At 41.9% G+C, this 21,200-nt stretch overlaps 2 protein-coding genes across 7 annotated transcripts in view; both read left to right on the top strand.

Moving 5' to 3' along the window:
- The window catches only part of fchsd2 (FCH and double SH3 domains 2), a 73,540-nt gene extending 63,104 nt beyond the window's left edge, over positions 1–10,436 (top strand). For all 6 annotated transcript variants that reach the window (XM_084350553.1, XM_084350549.1, XM_084350554.1 and 3 more), the window contains 7 exons: positions 1,069–1,203; positions 1,955–2,038; positions 2,213–2,390; positions 3,405–3,625; positions 4,920–5,112; positions 5,203–5,291; positions 6,190–10,436. In XM_084350553.1, the coding sequence (XP_084206679.1) occupies positions 1,069–1,203; positions 1,955–2,038; positions 2,213–2,390; positions 3,405–3,625; positions 4,920–5,112; positions 5,203–5,291; positions 6,190–6,282 (993 nt within the window). In that variant the 3' untranslated portion in view covers positions 6,283–10,436. The remainder of the gene's footprint in view (positions 1–1,068; positions 1,204–1,954; positions 2,039–2,212; positions 2,391–3,404; positions 3,626–4,919; positions 5,113–5,202; positions 5,292–6,189) is intronic.
- A 224-nt stretch (positions 10,437–10,660) lies between these two features.
- Positions 10,661–21,177, top strand: LOC311255885 (NACHT and WD repeat domain-containing protein 2). The gene is made up of 10 exons (XM_084350546.1): positions 10,661–10,835; positions 10,974–11,062; positions 12,631–12,738; positions 13,036–13,233; positions 13,388–13,520; positions 13,612–13,754; positions 14,328–14,678; positions 14,987–15,088; positions 15,250–15,991; positions 17,225–21,177. Exons 1-10 carry the CDS (start codon positions 10,763–10,765, stop codon positions 20,359–20,361), a joined length of 5,076 nt encoding a protein of 1,691 aa, XP_084206672.1. The 5' UTR covers positions 10,661–10,762; the 3' UTR covers positions 20,362–21,177.
- Positions 21,178–21,200: the final 23 nt, after the last annotated feature.

Here is a 21,200-nt window from a genome sequence, read left to right as displayed (position 1 = left end):
ATGGCATGAGTATGTAACTTCCTAACACTATATATTACCCTAAATAATTTGCATGATGGAACAAAAGCAATCCTATGAACAGCATGTACACTGCTTTCTCTTAACAGTCCCTTTATGCAGGTTGTTGCATTCTATACTGTAGATGTGAAAATAACTGTTTGTAAAGCAAATAAGTAAGAATCATGCGGTGTGTACTGTTCCAGTTGTAAAGGTATTTAGTAAGCTATCCCAGTGGAAAGCTTTGATAAAGGTGTGTTAATTTTCAGCAGGGAACACCTTCGGACCACACCTGACGGCTAGTGTTTCCCTTGAGAAAAGGGTTTTTATTTCTAGGGGATATCAGCTCATATACAAAACACACATCTGTTTTGTTCTGCACTGGTGTCGAGTTTACCGTGTCAACAGAAATCTGATGACTAAACACAATGACTTAGGAATGGATAAACGCATACACACACGCACACACACTCCATCTCCATTGTTTTGGCCAGCTCAGTTTGCTGTGTGTGATGGATCTTTCTACCAGCTGGATCACATGACCTTCATATAAGCCAGTGAAATGCTCATGGAACAAAAGAGGGAGGGGCTGGATCATATGAAACATTAGTCCCTCTACACCTGTATCTAAAAGCTGCAGTACCCACACTGAGCAAGACAGACACACTCAGGCAGGAAGAAAAGGTAAGCGTTCCTATAGATGAAGAGCAGTAAGAGAGGGCAAACACACAGGAAGAGGGGAACAAGGTAACATGTCAAAGTGTGTCTTTGTTTGATAAAGAGTTGGTGGAAGTAGACGTTGGGATAATTATAACATAGCAAGATTGTAAAGGCATTGGTACATCAGGAGTTAGAGCCAAGAGGTTATGTAGAAAATAGTTTTTATAAAGCTTTTTTCAGTATTTTAGCTGTCATATATATCAACGTCTTTTGTTTATTGGACCTGGAGTATAAGAGTAATGTTTATTTTTACTCTGCCATATGAAAGTTGACCTGATCTCTTCAGATTTGTCCTTGTAGTTATCAGAGGTTTTGACTTTACCTGGCTGTGTTTGTGTTTGTGTGTTAAAGGGCACAGTGGACTTGGAGCGTGAGGAAGGAGAAGAGTGTGAAGAGAACATGGAGGTTTTTGACGACAGCAGCTCCAGTCCTTCAGGAACCCTCCGAAACTACCCGCTAACCTGCAAGGTCCTCTACTCATACAAGGTATAAACACACACACACGCACCAACAAAGACACACAGTCTTCGCTTCTGCAGTTACATGGTCACACACATACACATATCAAATGTCTGCAGCTACCTGCTCAACCACAACACACAATATCACAATCACTGACATCAAAATACACAGGGAGACTAGTGTAATGTCAGTGTTGCATTTATTGGAAATGCAACTCTCTGTTTGTTTTAACAGCGTTAAAATGTAATTAATTGATCAATTTGAAATAATTAATGATTGGGTCAGGTAGTATGGAGTATTTTTACTGCACTATTTGAATGTCTTGTACATAGAAAGAATAAAGCAGAGGGGAAAAAAAAGATGTTTGATTTCTACTGTGGATCAACTGATATGGTTCTTTCAGGGGCAATACCGATTATTAATAATCAAGGAGACCCAATAACTGATGTACAATTAGATTAAAACTTAAAATCTTTGTGTCAAAATTTAGAATAGTCAGTGATGGAAAGTAATTATGTACAGTTTACTAAAAATACTGACTGAGATAACTGGAAAAGTGTTGGAAATCAGATCCAATATTCAGTCTATCCTTAAAAAAAGGACAGAGAGTTATACATTTAATAAGCTACATGTATCACGAGACAGTCGAGGTTTAAGGTGCTCTGAGGGGAACGATATTCCCTCCACTTTTTTGGTCAACTACTTTTTTTCCATTCTCACTCCCTCTGTCTCTCTTTCTCTATCTTTGACACTGTTCTGTGTGTCTCTCCTGCAGGCCTCTCAGCCGGATGAGTTAACGATTGATGAACAGGAGATGTTGGAGGTCATTGAGGATGGAGACATGGAGGACTGGGTCAAGGTGCACAAATACACACACAGATGTGCATTGTGATTACATTCACAACAACAGAAGCTTTATCTGATGGGCTCTGTTTGGTGTCACAACCTTGTATGGTCTCCTGGTATTCAAATTTCTCCTCCCATGCCCCGGTGAACGCACTTCACTGTGTGTGTCTGTGTGTGTGTTTTCCAGGCTCGCAATAAGACAGGCCAGGTGGGCTACGTCCCAGAGAAATACCTACAGTTCCCGACCTCCAACAGTCTGCTGAGCATGCTCCAGTCTCTGGCTACGCTCGATGCTCGATCGCACACCTCGTCAAATTCCACCGAGCCAGAGTTGCACTCCAACTGCATCAACGGAGACACAAACAGTAAGTACGCCGTAAACCAGGCAAGTGGTAAATTATTCTTTGAAATAATTAAACTTCATGCCAGGAGTTTGAGTAAAACAAGCTAGTTCCAGTTGTACCAGTGTAATGAGGTTATTATGTGCCTCTGATTAAGGCATTTTTCTCTTTACTGCTTCGCTGGAGTTGCTTGGAATCCAGCTGTAAACAACACTTATTTTGCAAAGCAGGGTGTTATTAGAATAAGCAAGTGTGAGTCGTCTAACTTGCTGGGGGAAACAAGATAAAAAAATGTTGCGGCGGTTGCTGTAATCAACAGAAGTGTGAAGGCAAAAACGGCAAAAAATTAAAACAGTGTTCAGTAAAAAGCCTTTGTTTTAGCACATTTACCATCAACGAGGAAACATTTTTGCTGCTACTATTCTAGTGCCTCACTGGAAGAGAAACGAGGGCTACAACAAGTTGTATAAAATTGGGCAAAAAGAGAACAAAACACTAGTGGCTGAAATTGCAGAACAGTTTCATAATGAGCGACGGCCGGACACTCTTACTCTGCTTTGACTAATGTTGACCAGGCTTGTTGACTGCACCTAACAGACTGACTGTGCAAATTAAATCTTCATTAATTTCCTCAGATAAAACATAAATTGTGCGTTATGTTCATGGTTACCATTGGTTAAACATGTTTTCACTGCACGCCAAAACAGGAAGATGAAATAACCTCATGAAAGAAACAGTAGGTCATTCTTCCTTCCTTACCTGCCCTTCTTTCTTCTTCTACTCTGTCTTTGTAGTGCTGTGTATCTGCTCTAACTGAACACTAGGAGAAGACACATGGGGAAATTCAGGCACCTCATTATTAGTACAGTTACGCCTGTCTGTCTTCTCTGTATCTTCCTCTCTCCGGTGCTGTGTGCCATTCTCGTAATGACAATGAGGGCCAGGCAGACAAGGAACTACATTTCCACAAGAATAATTATTCCCTCTGTGTATCTCTTATTGCCTTCTCTCTCTCTCTGTCTTCCTTTCTCTCCGCAGTGATGTATGTCCGCGCACTTTATGATTACGAGGGCCAGGCGGACGAGGAACTCTCCTTTTCCGAGGGAGCGGTGATCCGCCTGTTGAGCCGCGACACTCAGACGGACGACGGCTTCTGGGAGGGGGAGCTAAACGGACGGGTGGGCGTCTTCCCCTCTGTGCTGGTAGAGGATTTCACTGAGAATGGGGAAACCAGTGGAGGAGGGACGGGTGATGTACAGGTATGCTGATGCAATCTCAGACACCTTTGTGGCAAAAGACAGCAAGGCAGATTTAAAATGGAGACTTGCACTCCAACTAAAGTAACACAATTAGGGCATCTCTCTGGAGGAGTGAGTCTTATCGGTATTTCCTCAGGACAGAAATACCAAGGACAGTGTGTAGTCTACGGTGCCACTTTCCCCCCCTCTCCCCTCCCTTCCTGGCTGTTGTCCAGGAGATCTATCAGCAGGGCAGAGTTCACAAACAGTGGATCAGAACTGCTGTGTTCCTGCAGGGCTCTGATAAAAACCCGGTGCTGCAATCATAGAAAGAGGTCTTATCTGTGGCACAGAGCGCTGCCCTATTAGAGGCTCAGCAACAGGAAGGATACAGCCTCTCCCTTCCTAGAAGCCTGGAGTCATAACACAACAACTATTAACTTATTTTGAGTCATATGTGGGGAACATTGGTAAAAAATTAATCTGGTTGCTGCCACGGAAACAGTCAAGTTGTATTTAGTGGCACTTCAAACTAGTAAGCCAGCAATGTTGCTGTATTCTTAACAGTGCCTCGCCGAAAAAGACCTAAATCCAAAAGCTGTTCTAATGAATGTTTTTACATTAACAGTGGATGAATAACTATAAAGTGACAAGTGGTTGCTTCTAGTGGCAAACGCACAGAGAATTATATGACTCTGTAGTTCCCCACAGCTCTGTGAAGCATTTTTGCATCTTTCAATTAGTTTTTTGGTTCAAGAGCAAATTAACTGTTTAGTTAATTCTTGCTGCTCTCATAGCATTAATTTCACTGAATAAAGCTCTAAAACCCCACTGTACACTATCTGCTGCACACCAAAGGGCAGACAGACACAGTTAGTAACTATCTGGTGAACATAGTGGACCATTCAGCAGCTAAACAGCCTCAGGAAGTGATGGAGACTAACAACAGAGCTAAAAGAGCGTCGACATTGAACTTAGATTCAACAAGTGGACAGAAATATAACTCCAAATTATTGTCAATAACTCTCAGTGTGTGCTGGATGTGAAAATAAGCAGCTGTTTGCTTACGATGCTGACGGCGATAACGATGGCCATGTTGATTTCTTTAGCTTGTGCTTGTGGCCCCAAGGGGCCAAAAAAGTACAATAATGTAGATTTAAGGATCTAGACTTAGCGCCACTTAGCGTCTCCATCAGGGCAAGGTCATTTTTGATACTTTTTTCCTTTCAATTTTTCACTTATGGTCTGAATTATTGAAACAAATAAACCTTTTGTTGATCAGGCAGTATTTCTCTATTTCTGTCCCTTTCCCCAGATTTCTCCGTCTCTGAAGCTGCCATCGTCTCTGCCACCTCTTCCACTCTATGACCAACCTCCCATCAGCCCTTTCACCAGTCCCGAGACCTCAACCCCGCCTCCTCTTCCACGCTCACCCTCCGCCGCACTCAATGGGGAGCACAAGCCTCCACCACCCAACTCGTCTCACAAGGGACCGCTATCCACCCACAGTAAGCCAGATACGCACGTAGTTAATTGCAAAGAGGTCATTGTGGCTTTTTACTGTGAGTATATAGAAATGTCCCTCTCTCTCTCTGTAGATCAAAGCTCTGGCAGGAGTCCAGTGTCTCCAGGATTTCCTCAGCCACTGAGATTCACCCCTGAAGGAGGCCCGGGCAAACTACGACCTGTTAGTATAATACTTATTCAAGAAGTGTGTTTGCTTGGATGTCATTTTTTTGACGACAAAACTAAAATCTCTAGTTTGATGGCTCCAATAACGTTCTCATCACAGTTTCTTTTTTAGGTTCACAAAGCAAAGTTGGCAAAACTTGTTGAGTTGAAGCTGTCTGACAGACTAGATTTCACTTCATACATACATCAGGTTGCTTTTGTCTAAAACGACAACAACAGAATGTGATAATATGCTAATCTTTTTTTACATATACTCAGTTGAAAACAGTACAAAGACAATATATGTAGTCGGCGTCTCTGTAGCAAATGATTGTGTTCTATTTTTATTTACGTTTTACGCAGCGTCCCAACTTTTTGGGGAATTGGGGTTGTAAGATGAGAAGGGGTTGATTTGTGGTTTGTAATTATAGTGTATTTGTGAATTTTTTTGAAAAACTTGTTTCCTCCACAGTTATGTAGGTAATTATTTTGTTTTTTTTGTCACATTGCCACAAGGCCAGCTCAAGATCTTAGATCAGCAAGGACTTTTTACTTCACATATTTCGGGTTAGGGTTAGGGTTATGAATCGATACATTATAGATACGTTATAATCTATAAGAAAAATAATTGTTTGTTGCAGCTCTATATAATTCGAACTTTATGGTACATGGTTCTCTCTTTGCTCCTTTTTTTCCTAAATGTAAATGTCAGTGTTGATTAAAACGAATGCCCTTTAAATACCAATTGGAGGATTGATGATAACGATTCAAAACACTGTGTTTACTAAGAAAAGGCTCTAAAATTAGAGAATAAATATTCAAATATTCAAATATAAATAATATAAAGAAAAGTAGGGCATCTCTGTCATTGCCTGTTTCCTTCTTAAATTTACATTTATTATGTTTCCTTGCAGGTGCGAGCAGCTCCCCCTCCACCCAAACAGCACCCCCGAAGACAGCAGGAGAAGAGTGACAAGACGGAGGAGGTGGAGATCACACTGGTGTGACAGACAGACAGGCTGGCAGGCGGTTAAAGAGACATAAAAAACAAAAACAGATGACAGACATACGTATCCTACAGGCTGGGGAACTGAACTGCTCTGAACTGAAGTCGGCTTAAATAAAGTGATGTGAAGTAAACTGAACTGAAGCACGTCCGACACCCCCGGCCTCTCCGCATCTTCTCTCATCCTCAAGTTGAGGAGGAGAGCAGAGAGAGGGCAGAGTATCCAATTAAATAATCTCCGTATTAGCTTCCTAATGAAGTGCAGCAGTAGCCGCCCCCACGTCCCTCTCCGCCCTCCCCCGTCCTTCCATTCTTGCCTTAAAACTTCACCTCAACGGGCAGCAAACCCGAGCACACTGAAGAAGAGGAAGAGGAGGAAGAATGTCTAGAGAGGGGGAGTGTGGGAAAGTTAATGATGGGCTTGGCAAGTTTTCTTTTATCTTGTTAAGCTTACTTAAAGATATTGTAATTAGTTTTTTCCTCCTTCAAAGGAAGATAATTCTGCTACGTTTCAGAGATTTCACTTTTTTTACCCACTCGCTAACAAATAATTAAATATGAGAAAAGTAATTGAGCCCTGAAAGTGACAAAATGTAGTTAAAGACAAGCCAAAAATATAACTCAACTCAACACATAATAATATTGTTTGGTCAATACATTAAAAAGAAATGTAAAGCTTTATACTTTAATCATTTATCCATTTTCCCCACAAAAATGTTCCTTTTCAGCATCGCATTTAACATTTTTCTCTTGCATATACTGAAAAATACAATATTCTGAAAATTGCTTGTATTTGAAGCTAGTAGAGGGTGTGTGGCAAGATAGCTGAACCTTATGTTTCCATTCAACTGCACCAGCTACACTATTGTAATGCTAATCATCCGTATACTGTATTGCATACAGCTGAAGCATCACTGTATAAAGTACACGTTTGAATTAATTAATTAATTAATTCTGTCTGTAAACTTCCAAATAGCTTCCTTGCATAGAAAGTAACTTGCTAGCTAAGATGCGTTAGTTATTGTTACAAGAGTTTATACACTAATGCTTCAGTATGATATATTGCTGATTTACAGTAGGTGCAGTAGCTGGTGTAGCTTTATGCCCAAAAATAAGCTTCAGCTTGGTAGCTGGCAAAAAAGCTTTGTGCTAAATGTGTTTAGCCTCCAATGCTTTCAGGTAAGCTAATTAGCCACACACCTATGCAGTAAGAACAATGGGGACTAGATAAATGATCAAATGACAGACTTTAGATTTGATTTGTTTTATGATTTATATTTTTGACTTGTCTGATACGTTTTACAAGTGAGCCTGATGAGAGTGAATAAGTATAAAACTTGCCAAACGCGTCATGATTTGGATTGCAGTTGGGGTTTAAGTAAATGGACAGAGAATCTGGGTGGTGTGTGGACGCAGTGTCCCCCCTCGCCAGCCCTTCCCTCGCAATATATAGTCCTTATCATCATACGTATTCAATGTGTATTAGTACAGTACATTACTGTTGTCATAGGAATGTTTATGCACAGCGTTTCATATAGACTAACTCAGCTGAATGGAATATCATGTCTGATATGTAGTGGAAGTTTTATCCTCATCTTATACTGAAAGGGCATTGTAAATACAGTATGAAGGAGAGAGGAAAGAGGAGAGGGAGGGAGAGGATGAAAGAGAGAAAAAAGGAGGCTGGATCCTCCCTTCTGTTCTTTTCTCCACCTCTCTTCCCATCCTTCCTTTCTTTATCTCCCTCTGTTTCTCTAATGTCTGTTCTGTCCATCGGCAGTCAGTGTGAATCGGTGGCGATCATATACACACACACACATTACATTATACTGTATTACGCACACCCTGCTATATCTTCTCTCATTCTGTGACCCTCTGAGCGCTTGTGTTGGTTCAGGAGGAGGTCGATGGTGCTTTCAAAGGCACTGAAATTGTTGGTATTCACTATGTGGTGACAAAGAAAAACATTTATTTGAGATGATATAGACACTGATCATATTTTGGGTCAGGGGGTTTTTATTAATCGCAGACTGAACTGTATAGCTTTTATCCCTACAGATCATATCTCCTCTCACATTGATTTTGTTCACCTATAACATATATCCTCGTTTAGTTGACATGGTATTATTTTTCTCTTGCCAAGCAACTCCATCACATCACAATGTGAGTCTGTTTTTTTTTTTTTTAAATACAGCACTGAAAACATCCATAACAAGAAATTAACCTTTTCGAATTTGATATCATCCATTTGTTCTCCTGCTGTCTCACATTTCAACTATGATGATGGTGTTAGAAATAGAAAACAAAAGAGATGTATAAAAGAAATGCATCGTGCTAAATGGACAGAACTTGCAAACGACATTCAAATGGAGCTAAGTACAATTCTTTTGTGGTTTTTTTTACTCAAAGTAAATAAATCGTCCCCCTTAAAATACCCTTCAAGCCTTTAAAACTCCTTGCCTAAAGGGCAGCGTAGCACTTTTATTTATTTGTACCTTCCCTGGAAAGTAGCAGTACCTTAACACACATCAGGATGAACAGAAAGGAGTTATTCTTTTCATTCTGACTCTGTGGTGGATCCTTTTTTATTTCAGTGTGACTGATGATCTTTTTTTTTTTTTATGATCATTATTCTCCACTCTTCCAAAGAGATGGGGAGATAATTGTGGACAATGTAATTTGGTGTTTTCCTTAACTTATAAAAAGAAAAACAAAAAAAATTAAAGAGAGGGATGTTTTGAATGAAGACCTGGAGAGAATGTGTTTTATTTTTTGGTCATGCGACAGCAGAAGATGTAAAGATGTGTCCCAGCTCCTTCCTACATTCAACCAGAGTTAGATTATGTAGGGGGAAAAAATCTAAATAAACTCAAAGCTGTCCTAAATGGATACTAAATGTACTAAATGTACTGTCCCAACATGTTACAGATACATACCTGCCAACCTTGAGGCCTCAGAAATAGGGAGGATGTCGAAACCAAGCGGGGTTTAGGGAAATTTTTGAGATTCAAGGACTGCGTCTCCTGCATTCTGGTGACATTTAAAGAAAGAAACAGGTGACTAAAATGGGAAAAAGTGCAAAAAACTGTCATCAATCGGGAGAAATATGGGAGAGTTGTGACCGGGAGAGGGCAATGAAGAACTCCCAGAAAAATCAGGAGGGTTGGCGAGTATGTAGCCGTATGCAGGAGCTCCTCACAGCTGGAAACAATTAAAACTAAGTGTGCCCTGTTGTGAGACAGCTCAGAAATATGACTGAAGGCAAAAAATAAAGCATTCAATCAGTGTTGCTTTCACGTTGTTATTGAAGTAGCAGTATCAAAGCACTTTTCCTGTTGGTACACAGCTGTAAAGGATGTTAATTTCTTGTATATTAACAGCAAAAACAGCCTGAAGTATGAAGAAAAGTATTATTGATATGTAGTTTGGAGTTGGGGCACAGCTTAAGGCTGAAGCTGGTGGATCGGCTTCGTCTTTGCAAGGTAAAGTTGAATTATGTCGGATCGAGAAAAGTGACGCAAGTGATGAAGAAAACACAACAAATTAATTCTTAAATTGCATCTGCTTTCAGAAACAACATTATTTGTAGCATCCACACGGCGTTTGATAGTTGGAATCAGTTACAGTTTCAGATCCAAACCTCTGCTCCTCTGCTGGCGTTGACTTTGAACAGCAGCCTCTCCTCGAGTTCTCTCAGATCTAAGACTTTTCAAACTTGTTTGGAAGTTTATGGTTTACAGCTGCGTCCCACATAACTCCCCAACATAAATGCTCAATCAGACTTTCTGTAAAATTTAAGATTTATGGCTTTTTGTTGCCAGTTGCTCTTTGAACATGATTATTTCCCCCTTTATAACAGTCCCTCTGGTCCACTACGGTGTTTAATTATTTGGTATGGGCCTGTTTCTGGTTTTTATGTGTTGTATAATTCTTTTTTATTTTCCATCCTTCGATTTGGAGCAGCCGCACAGCTGCTGCTATCAACAACGTGGTGGAACAACAACTAGCCTTCTCTCTCTCCACAGACTGTGACGGTGACAATAATGAGAACAGGTGCAAAAGTCTTTCTGCATATTATTATTGACTGTACAAAAAAAAACAAAGTTTGTATTTATTGTGTACAAATGTTAATTAATAAAAAAATATTGAAAAGTTGTTTCTCCCTGCTATTCTGCTTTTTGATCCGTCTTTTCTTCTTCTTTCTCCTGTGTGTTTATATCTGAGTATGTAAACGACTGAGAATTTGTCTGATTGACTGTGTGTGTTTGTAAGTGCATGTGTGTGTTACATGGACGATCCAGTCACTGGAAGTGGGTGTGATCATGATAACGCTCTCTAAACATTCGAGGCCAGAATTTCCTGAGTGGAGCAGAAGGCAAGAGTTAAACAGCAGCGCAGAGGAGAAGCAGCAACTCTGAACTTTTTATTTGGCTTATTTAACTAACAGGTATTGATTTGTAATGTGATCCAGAGGGAAACAAATGGACCGTTCTCCTTTAAAGTCCACCCACAGCTCATCCTGTGTCAAACTCTATCTGTGCTCCAACCCAGAGGGTAAGTAGATGATTCATTACACCAAAGTCAAGCTGAATATTCTGAAATTTAAAAAAGCAAATGATTTATCAAGGTTTATGTTCTTTCATTATATGTTATGAGTTATTGTGTGAAGTGAGTTGTTCATGCTCTGTGTAGACAGCGTGGTGGAGCGCCGAGCTCTGAGAGAGAGCGTGTTCCCCACACTGAGAGAGCACTGTAGATGCACACTGGGACTGGATGTCAGGGTGAGTACATGTTTTCTAAATCCGACATAGAAAACTTATCAGTGATTATTGTATCTGTGTTGTTTTTTACTTCTTTTAATAAACTACTTAAAGTTTTACTTCCTTTCTCTTGCTGTAGCACCATAAACAAACTGGCTGAGGCAGGATGCTGCACTGTTGATGCGACATTAGAGCAACATTATATAACTTTTTATACCTTAAATTAACAGCTTCAAAATCATGTTGATGGTACAGTGTACAGATAACATTGTTATGATGTCATGAGTTTTGTTATTGTTATTGTAGTTATCACCTACATTACATCTGACAAACTGTTACAGACCTGGGATCTGTATTTACTACAGTGGTGTTGCACTCAGAAACTGTGGGGGGCGCCAAATTGCACAAAATGCCAATTTCTACGCAATGTTGCTTTAAAGCCTCCACTGTACAGTCATAACCACTCGCACTATCAATATCTTTTATAGTTACTGCAGGGGCATTCAGCTACTGTGACAAATGTTTGGTTTGAAATGAAGTTACAATATCATTCACGTTCTTGTGTTTAATTGTTTTGTTTAATGAATATTCATAATGTAATGGTAAACTTTATTTGTCTGGCAGCTTTCATACAAGACGTGCAGCTCAAAGTGCTATACAGCAAAGAACTCACACACTCAGAGTGACGTAGAATAAACATAAAAACAGGGATAGATTGTCATAATGTTCAACAAGTTGTGAAATAAAACTCACTTGATAATAACAGTATGAATACGATAAGATTAGAATGCATCTTCAAATGAAAGCTGACATGGAAATATTAAAAATGTGTTAATTATAATGACAACTGGTCTTGTGCATCTTGTGCATCTCAGTAAATGTTCTTCCATACACTGTCCTCCCTATCATATTTTTTTACCCTCTTTAAAAACACAGTAAACAAAGTTGAAGATAGATTTGATTGCTAGCATTTTTTTAAATTTCATAGATATTGCAAAAGTATTGGTATTTTGAATTCATTTGGTCACGAAAAGTCCAACTATGAACAATAAGGAATCAAACTCCTCTGAAAAGCTGCAGCCAACATTTTCTGTCAGTCTACTGGAGGAATAACTGACTGACTGCACTTATACAGTCGACTCATACATCATCAAGAATCATTTGTGTAACATGGCTCGCTGTCAACAGTGGAGCACTAAAGCAATATCATTTGGGAGCTTCCAGTTGTTTGTGTGTGTGTGTTTGCGGTGCGTCCTTTATTCTTTCACACTGTCCCCCTGAGGCCATTCCAGTGAAAGTGAGCTCAGTTCTGCTCAACTTTGCCTAATTAAATCTGACAAATAAAGAGGAGGAGCAGCTGTAAGGCGAGTCGCTGCACGGTGTGTTAGTCTGTGTGGCAGTTCAGCCAGCACATTGTGCCGTCTCTTTTCAGCAGCATGTGTATTTAGAAAGAAGGAAGGATATCACATGTCACTGAGCCAACCCAGGGCCAATTGTTATTACACCTCGCTGTGTGCTTTCCATAAACTGATACTCAGTCATCTGTCCTCGAGATTGTTTTAACCTTTATGTTGCATGTCTGTCTGTAGGTGATTGACCCATTCGAGTCCAGTGATCCCAGTCGTTGGCCAGATGAGATCACCAGACAGCAGCTGATTAAAGAATGCAGAGAGAGCTCAGCGGGACCTTTTTTACTGGTAAATGAATCAGCTGGGTTAATTAAGAAGTGAGTGTACAGTAGTGCAGCGTGCTTCAGGCTCTACTGCAGCACCAGTGTTTAAAAATATTCTAGTTTGAGAAAAACAGAGTGATAAGAAAAAGGACTAAGAGCAACACAGTATGCACTATCAGCCTCTTAAATCAGTCCATGTTAAATAATTCCCTGAGATAAAGTTAAATAAATCCTTAAAAGCCAATAAAAGTGTGTACTTACCCGTCTTTATGGTGCATCCTAATGCTGCTGTCCCTTCTGTGTCCACACGGTGGTGCTGCAGGCTCTGGTAGGACATCAGTATGGCACAGCCAGTCTGCCTGCCCAGGTGGAGGTGTCGGAGTACCAGCTTCTGCTGCAGGAGAGCCAGCAGGCGGGCGTCAGCACCCAGGAGCTGGAGAGGGTGTACCAGAGGGACGAGAACACCATCCCTCCCTCCTACTGCCTGACACCTGCACACACACACACCTGCTGTCCTCAGGTGATCACACTCAACCTCCCTGATTTTACTGATTGTGTGGTGTGTGTTGTCATGTTTGAGATATTATTTGCCTGGATAAATAATATAATTACATACCACAACTAAAAAAAAGTGTTGCTGTTCTCTACATAAGTATTTATCAATCTTTGTTTAGGTTAATGAGGAAGAGGAGATGAAGATGAAGGCTAAAGAAGATGAACTGAGGAAGGTGTTTCAGTCCACTGTGAGTCTGTGTGTCCACAGCGGTCTCATGACCCCAGAGAGAGCCCAGAGCTACTACAGATCAGGTGAGATGTTTGTACTGTATGTCTGTTTGTGGGTTTTGGCTCAATGTTGAAGTGTAGTTACATTTTTTTGTGCCGTGCCGCTTCTCTCCAGCCCTCGACGCAGATATGCGATTTGCTCTGGCCAACCGTCCCGATGATGACATCATCAGACGCTGCCTGGTTTACGTCCACAAGGTTGTCAACGCAAAAGGAGACAGAGGGAAGAGACAGATGAACTCACAGCCACAGTCAGAGGTAAACTATTACTTTCTCTTGAGCATTGATTTTTTGGTTACTAACCCCACTTAAAGACTTTTACTCAATTATTATTCATATAGGTGACTTTCACTTTTACCAAAGTAGTATTTTAACACCATATCTTTGATTAATTAACTTGACTTTTTGGTACTTACACTATACAACACTGGTATAGTATTATACCAAAGGGTACATAACGATGTGATATGGGATATGAGATGTTGTGTAAGAATTTTGATTAAAGTAAATATAAGATGCATAACACAGGTCAAGCCTTTATTGTTATTATTGCGGAATGAGTGCTCTGTGCCCATTTTATTTAAGCATATTAGTTCCTGACAGAGAAACATGGTTTGTGTTTACCTTTATAGAGATATACTTGACACATCCCTGACTTATTGAAGTTTCACATCCTTTGCTTGCTTAAACACATTAAATCATGTCTTATAAATGATGGTTTTGCTGCATAATAGAAATTGCTTCATATAAAATACGTCCTTCAGAAGCAGGTCGTATCAAAAGTGCCACAGACGATGATCAAAACTTGTTTTTCATGTCCGGTAATTTCAGGCTGCCACTCCTGACCCAAAGACAACACCCGCTGATGGACAGTTATTCTCAGAGCTCTGTGACAACTTCCTCCCAGGTCTCGTCACTTCGTCCCAGCTTCTGGTCTACACCATCACCACAGAGTGTGACCGTCGCCATGGTTACACGACAGCCCGGAGGTGGTGCTACACGGAGTCTCTGTGCCAGCAGGTGCACGCCGACCTCGTGGGGTTGATTGACAGCGTGGACGTCTCAGAAACCAGGGAAGACTCTCGGCTCGGTGACGCGTTGGCCAGAGAGCAGGCCGAGCAGGAGGAGCTATGTGCCATCATGTCCCGATTTTATGACGTTGTTTGGCCAGAAGAGGAGAAGGTCAGGATGATTTTTCTGGATGGACAAAAAGCAGATCAAAAGTAGATATTGTCATGTCTGATTTACTATTAAGATTATCAAAGTTTGTTGTGGCAGATTATCATCAATAGATAAAAACATCCAGTACTCTACAATTCAGTGGTTTTCTTCTTCTTCTACGTCTTCTTTTTTTTTTTTTTTTATCAATTTAAAGTCACATCACAGATACTTTCTGATCTACTTTGCTGTTTCTGTGCCACTCTGATTAAACTTAACATCAGTAATTTCAAGTCATCACCAGAGCTGACTTGTCATTTGTTGTCCTGTAGGTCAGAGCCTATGTGAAGCAGAGGGAACAACAGCGCCCACTAGTGGTGACAGGAGGACCATGCACAGGGAAGGCAGTTCTGCTGGCACACTGTGCTCAACAGGTATGTGGACTATAATAATTGTTAGTTGCAGCTCTACTTAAAATTACTCAAGCTGGATAAATGAAGCATTTAAAAAAAATCAACCAACAAATAAATAGAACAAACGAACCCGAGGGTCTGTTCTTCATAGACTTTATAACATCTCTTATCTCTCTCCACAGATAAAGTCTTGGCTACCAGACTGTGATCCTGTGGTGATCACTTATTTTTGCAACCTGACCATCAACCCTCACCCAAAACACCTGCTGTCGAGCCTGTGTTATCAAATAGCTGGCAGATATCGGAGCATATCTTCCTCTGAGCAGAATCCCAACGACCTGGACGGTCCTGGCTGTATTAGTAACCTCAGGGACAACAGCTCCAACTGTGAACCCACCACCAGGGAACCTGTTTCTGACCATCACTTCAGTACCATACCATGCCCACATCCTACCGGCATCATAAAACCTGACCCATCTGAGGTTAAAGAACGTCTCTCATCCCTCCTCTCTCTCATGCCTTCTCCCACACATCCTCTAGTCCTAATCCTCGATGGTCTTGATCACATCAAAAACAACTTTGGGCCTCAAATCATAGGGAGCCTCCCTTCACCACTTCCTCCTAATGTCAAAGTCATCCTCACGGTCTCCTCCAACCGAACACAGATCCTGCAAGCCATCAACTCGCAAAGAAGTCCACCAAACTCTGTATCAGAGGGCGGTGAGGAGCAGTCAGGTTATGGTTGTGTGTTGCTGGGATCGGTGGACAGGAAGCAGTGTGTGAAGATGTTGGCGTCACTGCTAAGCAGCTCGGGGAGGAGGGTGACGTCAGGACAACAGGCGCTGGTGAACCAGGCGCTGACGTCTTGTTGTCTGCCTCTCTACGCTCGACTCCTGCACCTGCACACCTCGCTCTGGCACTCTGGTACGACTAATACAGTTTGATTAATAAATGATAAGTCTGGTGATATTCTTTATCCTTCTTTAATTCAACAAATAACATGAAAAGACCAAAACCAATGATGCATTATTGCATGTATCAACACTTTCTGACCTCCCTTCTCCAATTCCAGTCTTACAGTGTTTCACACCTTTGAAAATTGGTACACAAAACAAAGGTTACTTCATAATGTGCACGCTGAGATAAACACTTACTTTATACCATGAAGCTGTCTTACACTCAGATCTTTTACATAAATTCATCTCTCATACCAATCTTAGTCATCAAAAACACGTGGAAGCAGTTATAAAAGAGATCCTCTCATCTTTGTCTACAAGCACTCATAACGAGATTACACCTGGGTGTTTCATCTATCCTCCTTCTTCGAGAGATTTCCAAATAATGTGTGTGAGAGAGAAAAGATAAAAGCTTCCCATGAGGAGGAGGATTCTTTGATTTACTGGTCTCTGCGCACCGAAGGTCAGACTGACCTGCACACAGACAAATGGAAAGAGGCATGGATCATCCTTCAACAATGTAAGAAGTAAATATGGAATTATATGAGTAGTAAATACATAATTTCAACCACACCTAGGCTGTAAATCTGGGGACTGTAGAATTCAGCAAATGCTACTCAAATCAGTGTACATACTGTAATTGTTCAGAACTATTTTAGCTACAGATTTTGCATGCCAAGGGAGCTGCAAGATTAGTTTAGAGTTTTTCACTTTACATTTTTGACAGTGTTTAATTGCATGAAAAATGAGGTGACATTTGCATTAACTACATTTTCATATGACATTTTCAAACACATTAAAAATGATCAGGAGAACTGTGTGTTTGTGTAGTGATGTGGCAGCAGTTTCAGGTGGCATCGCTATGATGATAGGTTAAGATGAGTCAAAACGAGCGGTGTTGTAGTACAATATACTCTGGCAGTTTTCCAGCCACCAGAAATAAATAACTTTGAAGCAGTGATGTAAAGATTTATCGCTTTAAACACAGCACAAAGAAATGGTGATACATGTAAAGTCTCAACACAGTATGAGATGTACAAAGATACTTTCTATGAGGAATATCAGGCTTTGGGTACACAGGCATTTGTTGTTAAAGTTGTTGTTGGTTTTGGTCTTTTCCTGTGATTTTATTCACAATACCAAAATGTTTACACTACATTTTCTCTCTTCCTTCTGTCCATTTTTCTTCTGTCATCATCAGATTCAGACGTGACTGAGTCGTCTCTCCCCGATGGTGTCCATTCATCCATCTCCGCGCTGCTGGATCAACTCGAGCAGAAACATGGCTCCCCTATCGTCGCCCGCGCCGTCTCCTTCCTCACCCTCTCCAGGACTGGGCTCACCGAGGCCGAACTGGCTGACCTGCTGTCCAGTGATGATGAGGTGCTGTCGGAGTACATTCAACTAAGTGAGAGCCCTTCCTACAGTATGAGGGTCCCGCAAATCGATGTAGAGAGACTTCTGTTGGATCTGAGGAGGTTTCTTATAAGGAGGACAGTTGCAGGGTTGCATGTTTTGTCCTGGGTGAGCAGACATTTTAAGCTGGTCGTGCTTAAGAGGTATTTAGGCACTCTCGAGGCAAGGAGGGAGGTGCATTCGGTGATGGTGGACTATTTCAGCGGCCGATGGGCTTGTGGACGTGCTAAACCACTTCTTGTAAACCAGAATTCTTCACCAAGCAAGGACACCACCCAAATGGATATTAACATCAACAGGCAGCCTCCCAACCAGCCGTTTATCTTCAACTCTTCTTCCGAAGAGGTCGGCCGAGTGAACTTGAGGAAGGTCTTAGAATTGCCGCATCACTTGCAGGAAAGTAATAAAAGGGAGAAGTTGGAGCGTGGGCTGTTGATGTCTTTGGGGTTTCACCAGGCTATGGTTCGAGCGGGACTCCTGGGAGATCTGGTAGCCATGTTGGAAGGTGACGAGGGGTCATCCCACTGCCGTTTTTCAAGGGAAAGAGCCCTCATAGCAAGCATATTGAAGTCTTGCGCTTGCTTACTGCAGAGCTCACCGCTGCTGCTGTCCACACTGATGGAGACGAGCCTCCTCCCTTATCTGGAGGCATTTCCTGCACTTGAGAGTTTTGTCAGACAAATCAGAGAGGAGAGGAAGGAAAGAGGAAGTGGATTAGGTGTAGCGCTTTGCCCTGCTCCTTCCTCTGTTCCCTCTGTTCAGTGTTTAAAGCGTGATGCCAAAACCAGGGAAGCTTCTGTTGCCGAAGTAGCTCAGGCAGAATGTGGGATTGTGGCAGAGGTCATGGATGATGGAACGGCATGGTTTTGGAAAGGCTCAGGGTGTGAGGTACTCAAACTATCACTGAGCTGTGAGCAGAAGGAGCTGAAGTTTGCAGGAGTGAAGAGTAGCGGACAGTTCGTGCTGCTTTCTACGCAATGCAACAAGCTTTTCCTGTGGGACGTGACAGGCCCAGAAGTGTTTCAGCAGCTCGAGTTTGAACCAAAGTCAAGCCAAGAAACACCGAACCGAATGGAAGGGTTTGTTGTGTGTCAGAAAAAGTTGTTCATGTGGTGGAAAGATCAGAGGTTTGTGAGTGTTTTTGATGTCTTTACTGAGACCATGACTCATTTCCAGTGCCAGAGCTCTGTGACCTGTTTGGTTTGCTCCTCTAATGGCTTTTACATGTACTGTGGGCACGAGGAAGGCACAGTGTCCATATTTGACACGAACACTGGTGGTCTCCTTAGCACCTGTTCAAACCCTAATCACAATGCAGTTGCACTGATGATCCTCTGTGAAGATAAGAGGGAATTGGCATGTGTTGACAGGACGGGAGATGTGATCCTCTGGGATGCGAAAACACAACCACCCAGACGTGTCAAAGAAACCTTTACAGGGCATAAATCTAACAACATCCTCAATACAGATCACTCAGATGAAATCAACACTTTATTGGTGTGTCAGTCTCACCAGGTTACCCTGTGGGATACATGTGACTGGGAGCTGTGGGACCAGTTCTTAGCTCCTCAGGGGAGGGCCTTCTCTCAAGCTGTGCTCTCCCAGGAAGGCCACCTTTTCCTGGCTTTGTTAGATCCTCTAGTCTTGGTGTGGAGGGTCAGCACAGGGGAGTGCGTGCTCTCCTTAGAGACAAACAATCAGCCGGGTACGCTCCTCAAAACAGCCTCAGGTGTCATTTGTGTCGCTCATGATGGCTGCCTCACAGTGTGGGACTCTGAGGCAATAGGCGCTGCAGGTGCAGCTCTGAAAATGCGCCGTGGAGTGAAAGAAGTGGTGGTCGAACAAACAGGGGAGTGGTTCTACACCACTGATGGGTCAGAGACAGTGTGGAGATGGGGTTTAGAAACAGGACTTCCACATGCGGGCTTCCTACATGATGGTCCTGTGGAAAAACTGCGTCTTTCTCCTGATGACATCCACCTTGTGACACTCTCATCAGGGGATATTTATGTTTGGCAGACAGAATCAGGTCAGAACATCCTACGTATGAGTGGCAGCAGAGCGACAGACATCCTGATCACCCCGAATAGTAACTGTGGGGTGAGTGTTTCTGAACGACAGTTGTCCAGGGTTTGGAAGCTGGAACAAGGGAGCATTGTGTGCAGCATACGCCTGTACCTATCTGACGCCCAGGTGTCACCTGAAAGCACCTTCCTTATTGGCCTTCGCAGCGGAGACTTGTTAGCTGCCAGTCTGTGGTCAGGCTCGATCAGCAAGCGTTTCTCCTGCGTGGCAAGCTCGGAGCATGTCGTCGCTTTCCACACTCTCTCAGAGCACCCAGACTTTGTGGTGGTGATGACCGCCTCAGGGGCAGTGTACACCTGGAAGGTAGCAGAAGAAACGGTGTGCAGGCACTTTTTTCTGCCTTATGCGTTTAACTGTCAGCCACAAGTCTTCCAGATGTCCTCTGATGGGAGCTTCGCACTGCTCTCCACTGAAGATGAAGACATCAAACTCTTGGACCTATCTCAGGTCAGGCTGTGCTCATTCAAGGCTGAAGGTCCTGTCACTAAAGCTTGTTTGGATAAAACTGGATGCTACGCCGCCTACGTATCCAACTTCAACACCCAGGAGGAAAGCTGTTTGCATTCGAGGCCAGTCCTCTCAGTCACACGACTCGCAGATGGGGAAAGAATAGGAAGTGTGTGTCTGTGTAAGAGTCCGTTGACTCTGGTTGTGTGTGAGCAGCGTGTGTTTGTGGGCTTTGAGGACGGGTCTGTAGGTGTTTACTCTATTTTAGGTGATGGGGAGGAGTCGGTCAGGCCAAGAAATCGTTTGAATGGTCAGCTGAAGCAATGCCCTTTTGACAGAGCACCATACAGCTGGTTACCGTTACAGACCCCCAATATCACATGGCCTTAAGATTATTGTACACTGTCATTGGACTGTGGGACTGCTACTGCTAACTAAGTACAATTTGTAGGTACTTGTACTTTACTGGAGTATTCCCACATTTCTGCTACTTTATGCTTACATTTTACTACATTTTGGAGGCAATTATTGATTTTTTACTTCACTACATTTATTTGATATCCTTAGTTACCAGTTACTTTGCCGATTGCATGCTGTATAAGCACCAAACTAGCACATTTTTAAAAATTCATTTATTCTAATCTCAGTTGGTAAAAAGAAAAACACTGATTCTGATAACCAGTAAAATGCTGAATATCAGATCAAATAATCGGACAGGGCCGTAATCGGTCAACCTATAGTATACAGTACATACTGTACATGTAAATATTTGTGTAATTTACTCTTACATGTAATTTTGCTACTTTGATGAATATTTAACACAGTATCTTTACTTTTACTCAAGTATGACTTTTGGGTACTTTTTTGCAGGACTGTATGAGATAATAAATGTGATAGCACATAAAGTGATTTATTTGTAGTATGTGTATACAGCTTACTAGATGTATATGTTGACCTATAAATAAACAAACTGCATGTGTCTATTTGTTCTCAACTCCTGTGGAACAGATGATAGATGTTTCTAAATGGACCACACCTTTTTCAGAAAACTGCAGCACATGTTGTTTCAGTTTCAGCTTTTCTGAACCCATGATGATGATGATGTTGGTGATGATGATGCACCGCCCTGCTGAAACAGTTTCATTTCTGTGTTAATGCAACTTTTGTGAAAACAAAACCACAGCTGATCGGTCTGTGCCACGTCTACCACATGTACAGAGATCAACTTG

Source organism: Pagrus pagrus, assembly GCF_965226575.1.
Source record: "Pagrus pagrus genome assembly, chromosome: 4".
Lineage (NCBI taxonomy): Eukaryota > Metazoa > Chordata > Actinopteri > Spariformes > Sparidae > Pagrus > Pagrus pagrus.
Note: the sequence above shows the minus strand (reverse complement) of the source record. Positions and strands in the feature narration are given on the sequence as shown.

Coding starts and splice junctions, on each gene's coding strand:
- LOC311255885 (XM_084350546.1), top strand. CDS start 10,763: ATGGACCGTTCTCCTTTAAAGTCCACCCACAGCTCATCCTGTGTCAAA. Junction 13,521..13,611: donor CCAGAGCTACTACAGATCAG/GTGAGATGTTTG, acceptor GCTTCTCTCCAG/CCCTCGACGCAGATATGCGA. Junction 15,992..17,224: donor CACCTCGCTCTGGCACTCTG/GTACGACTAATA, acceptor TGTCATCATCAG/ATTCAGACGTGACTGAGTCG.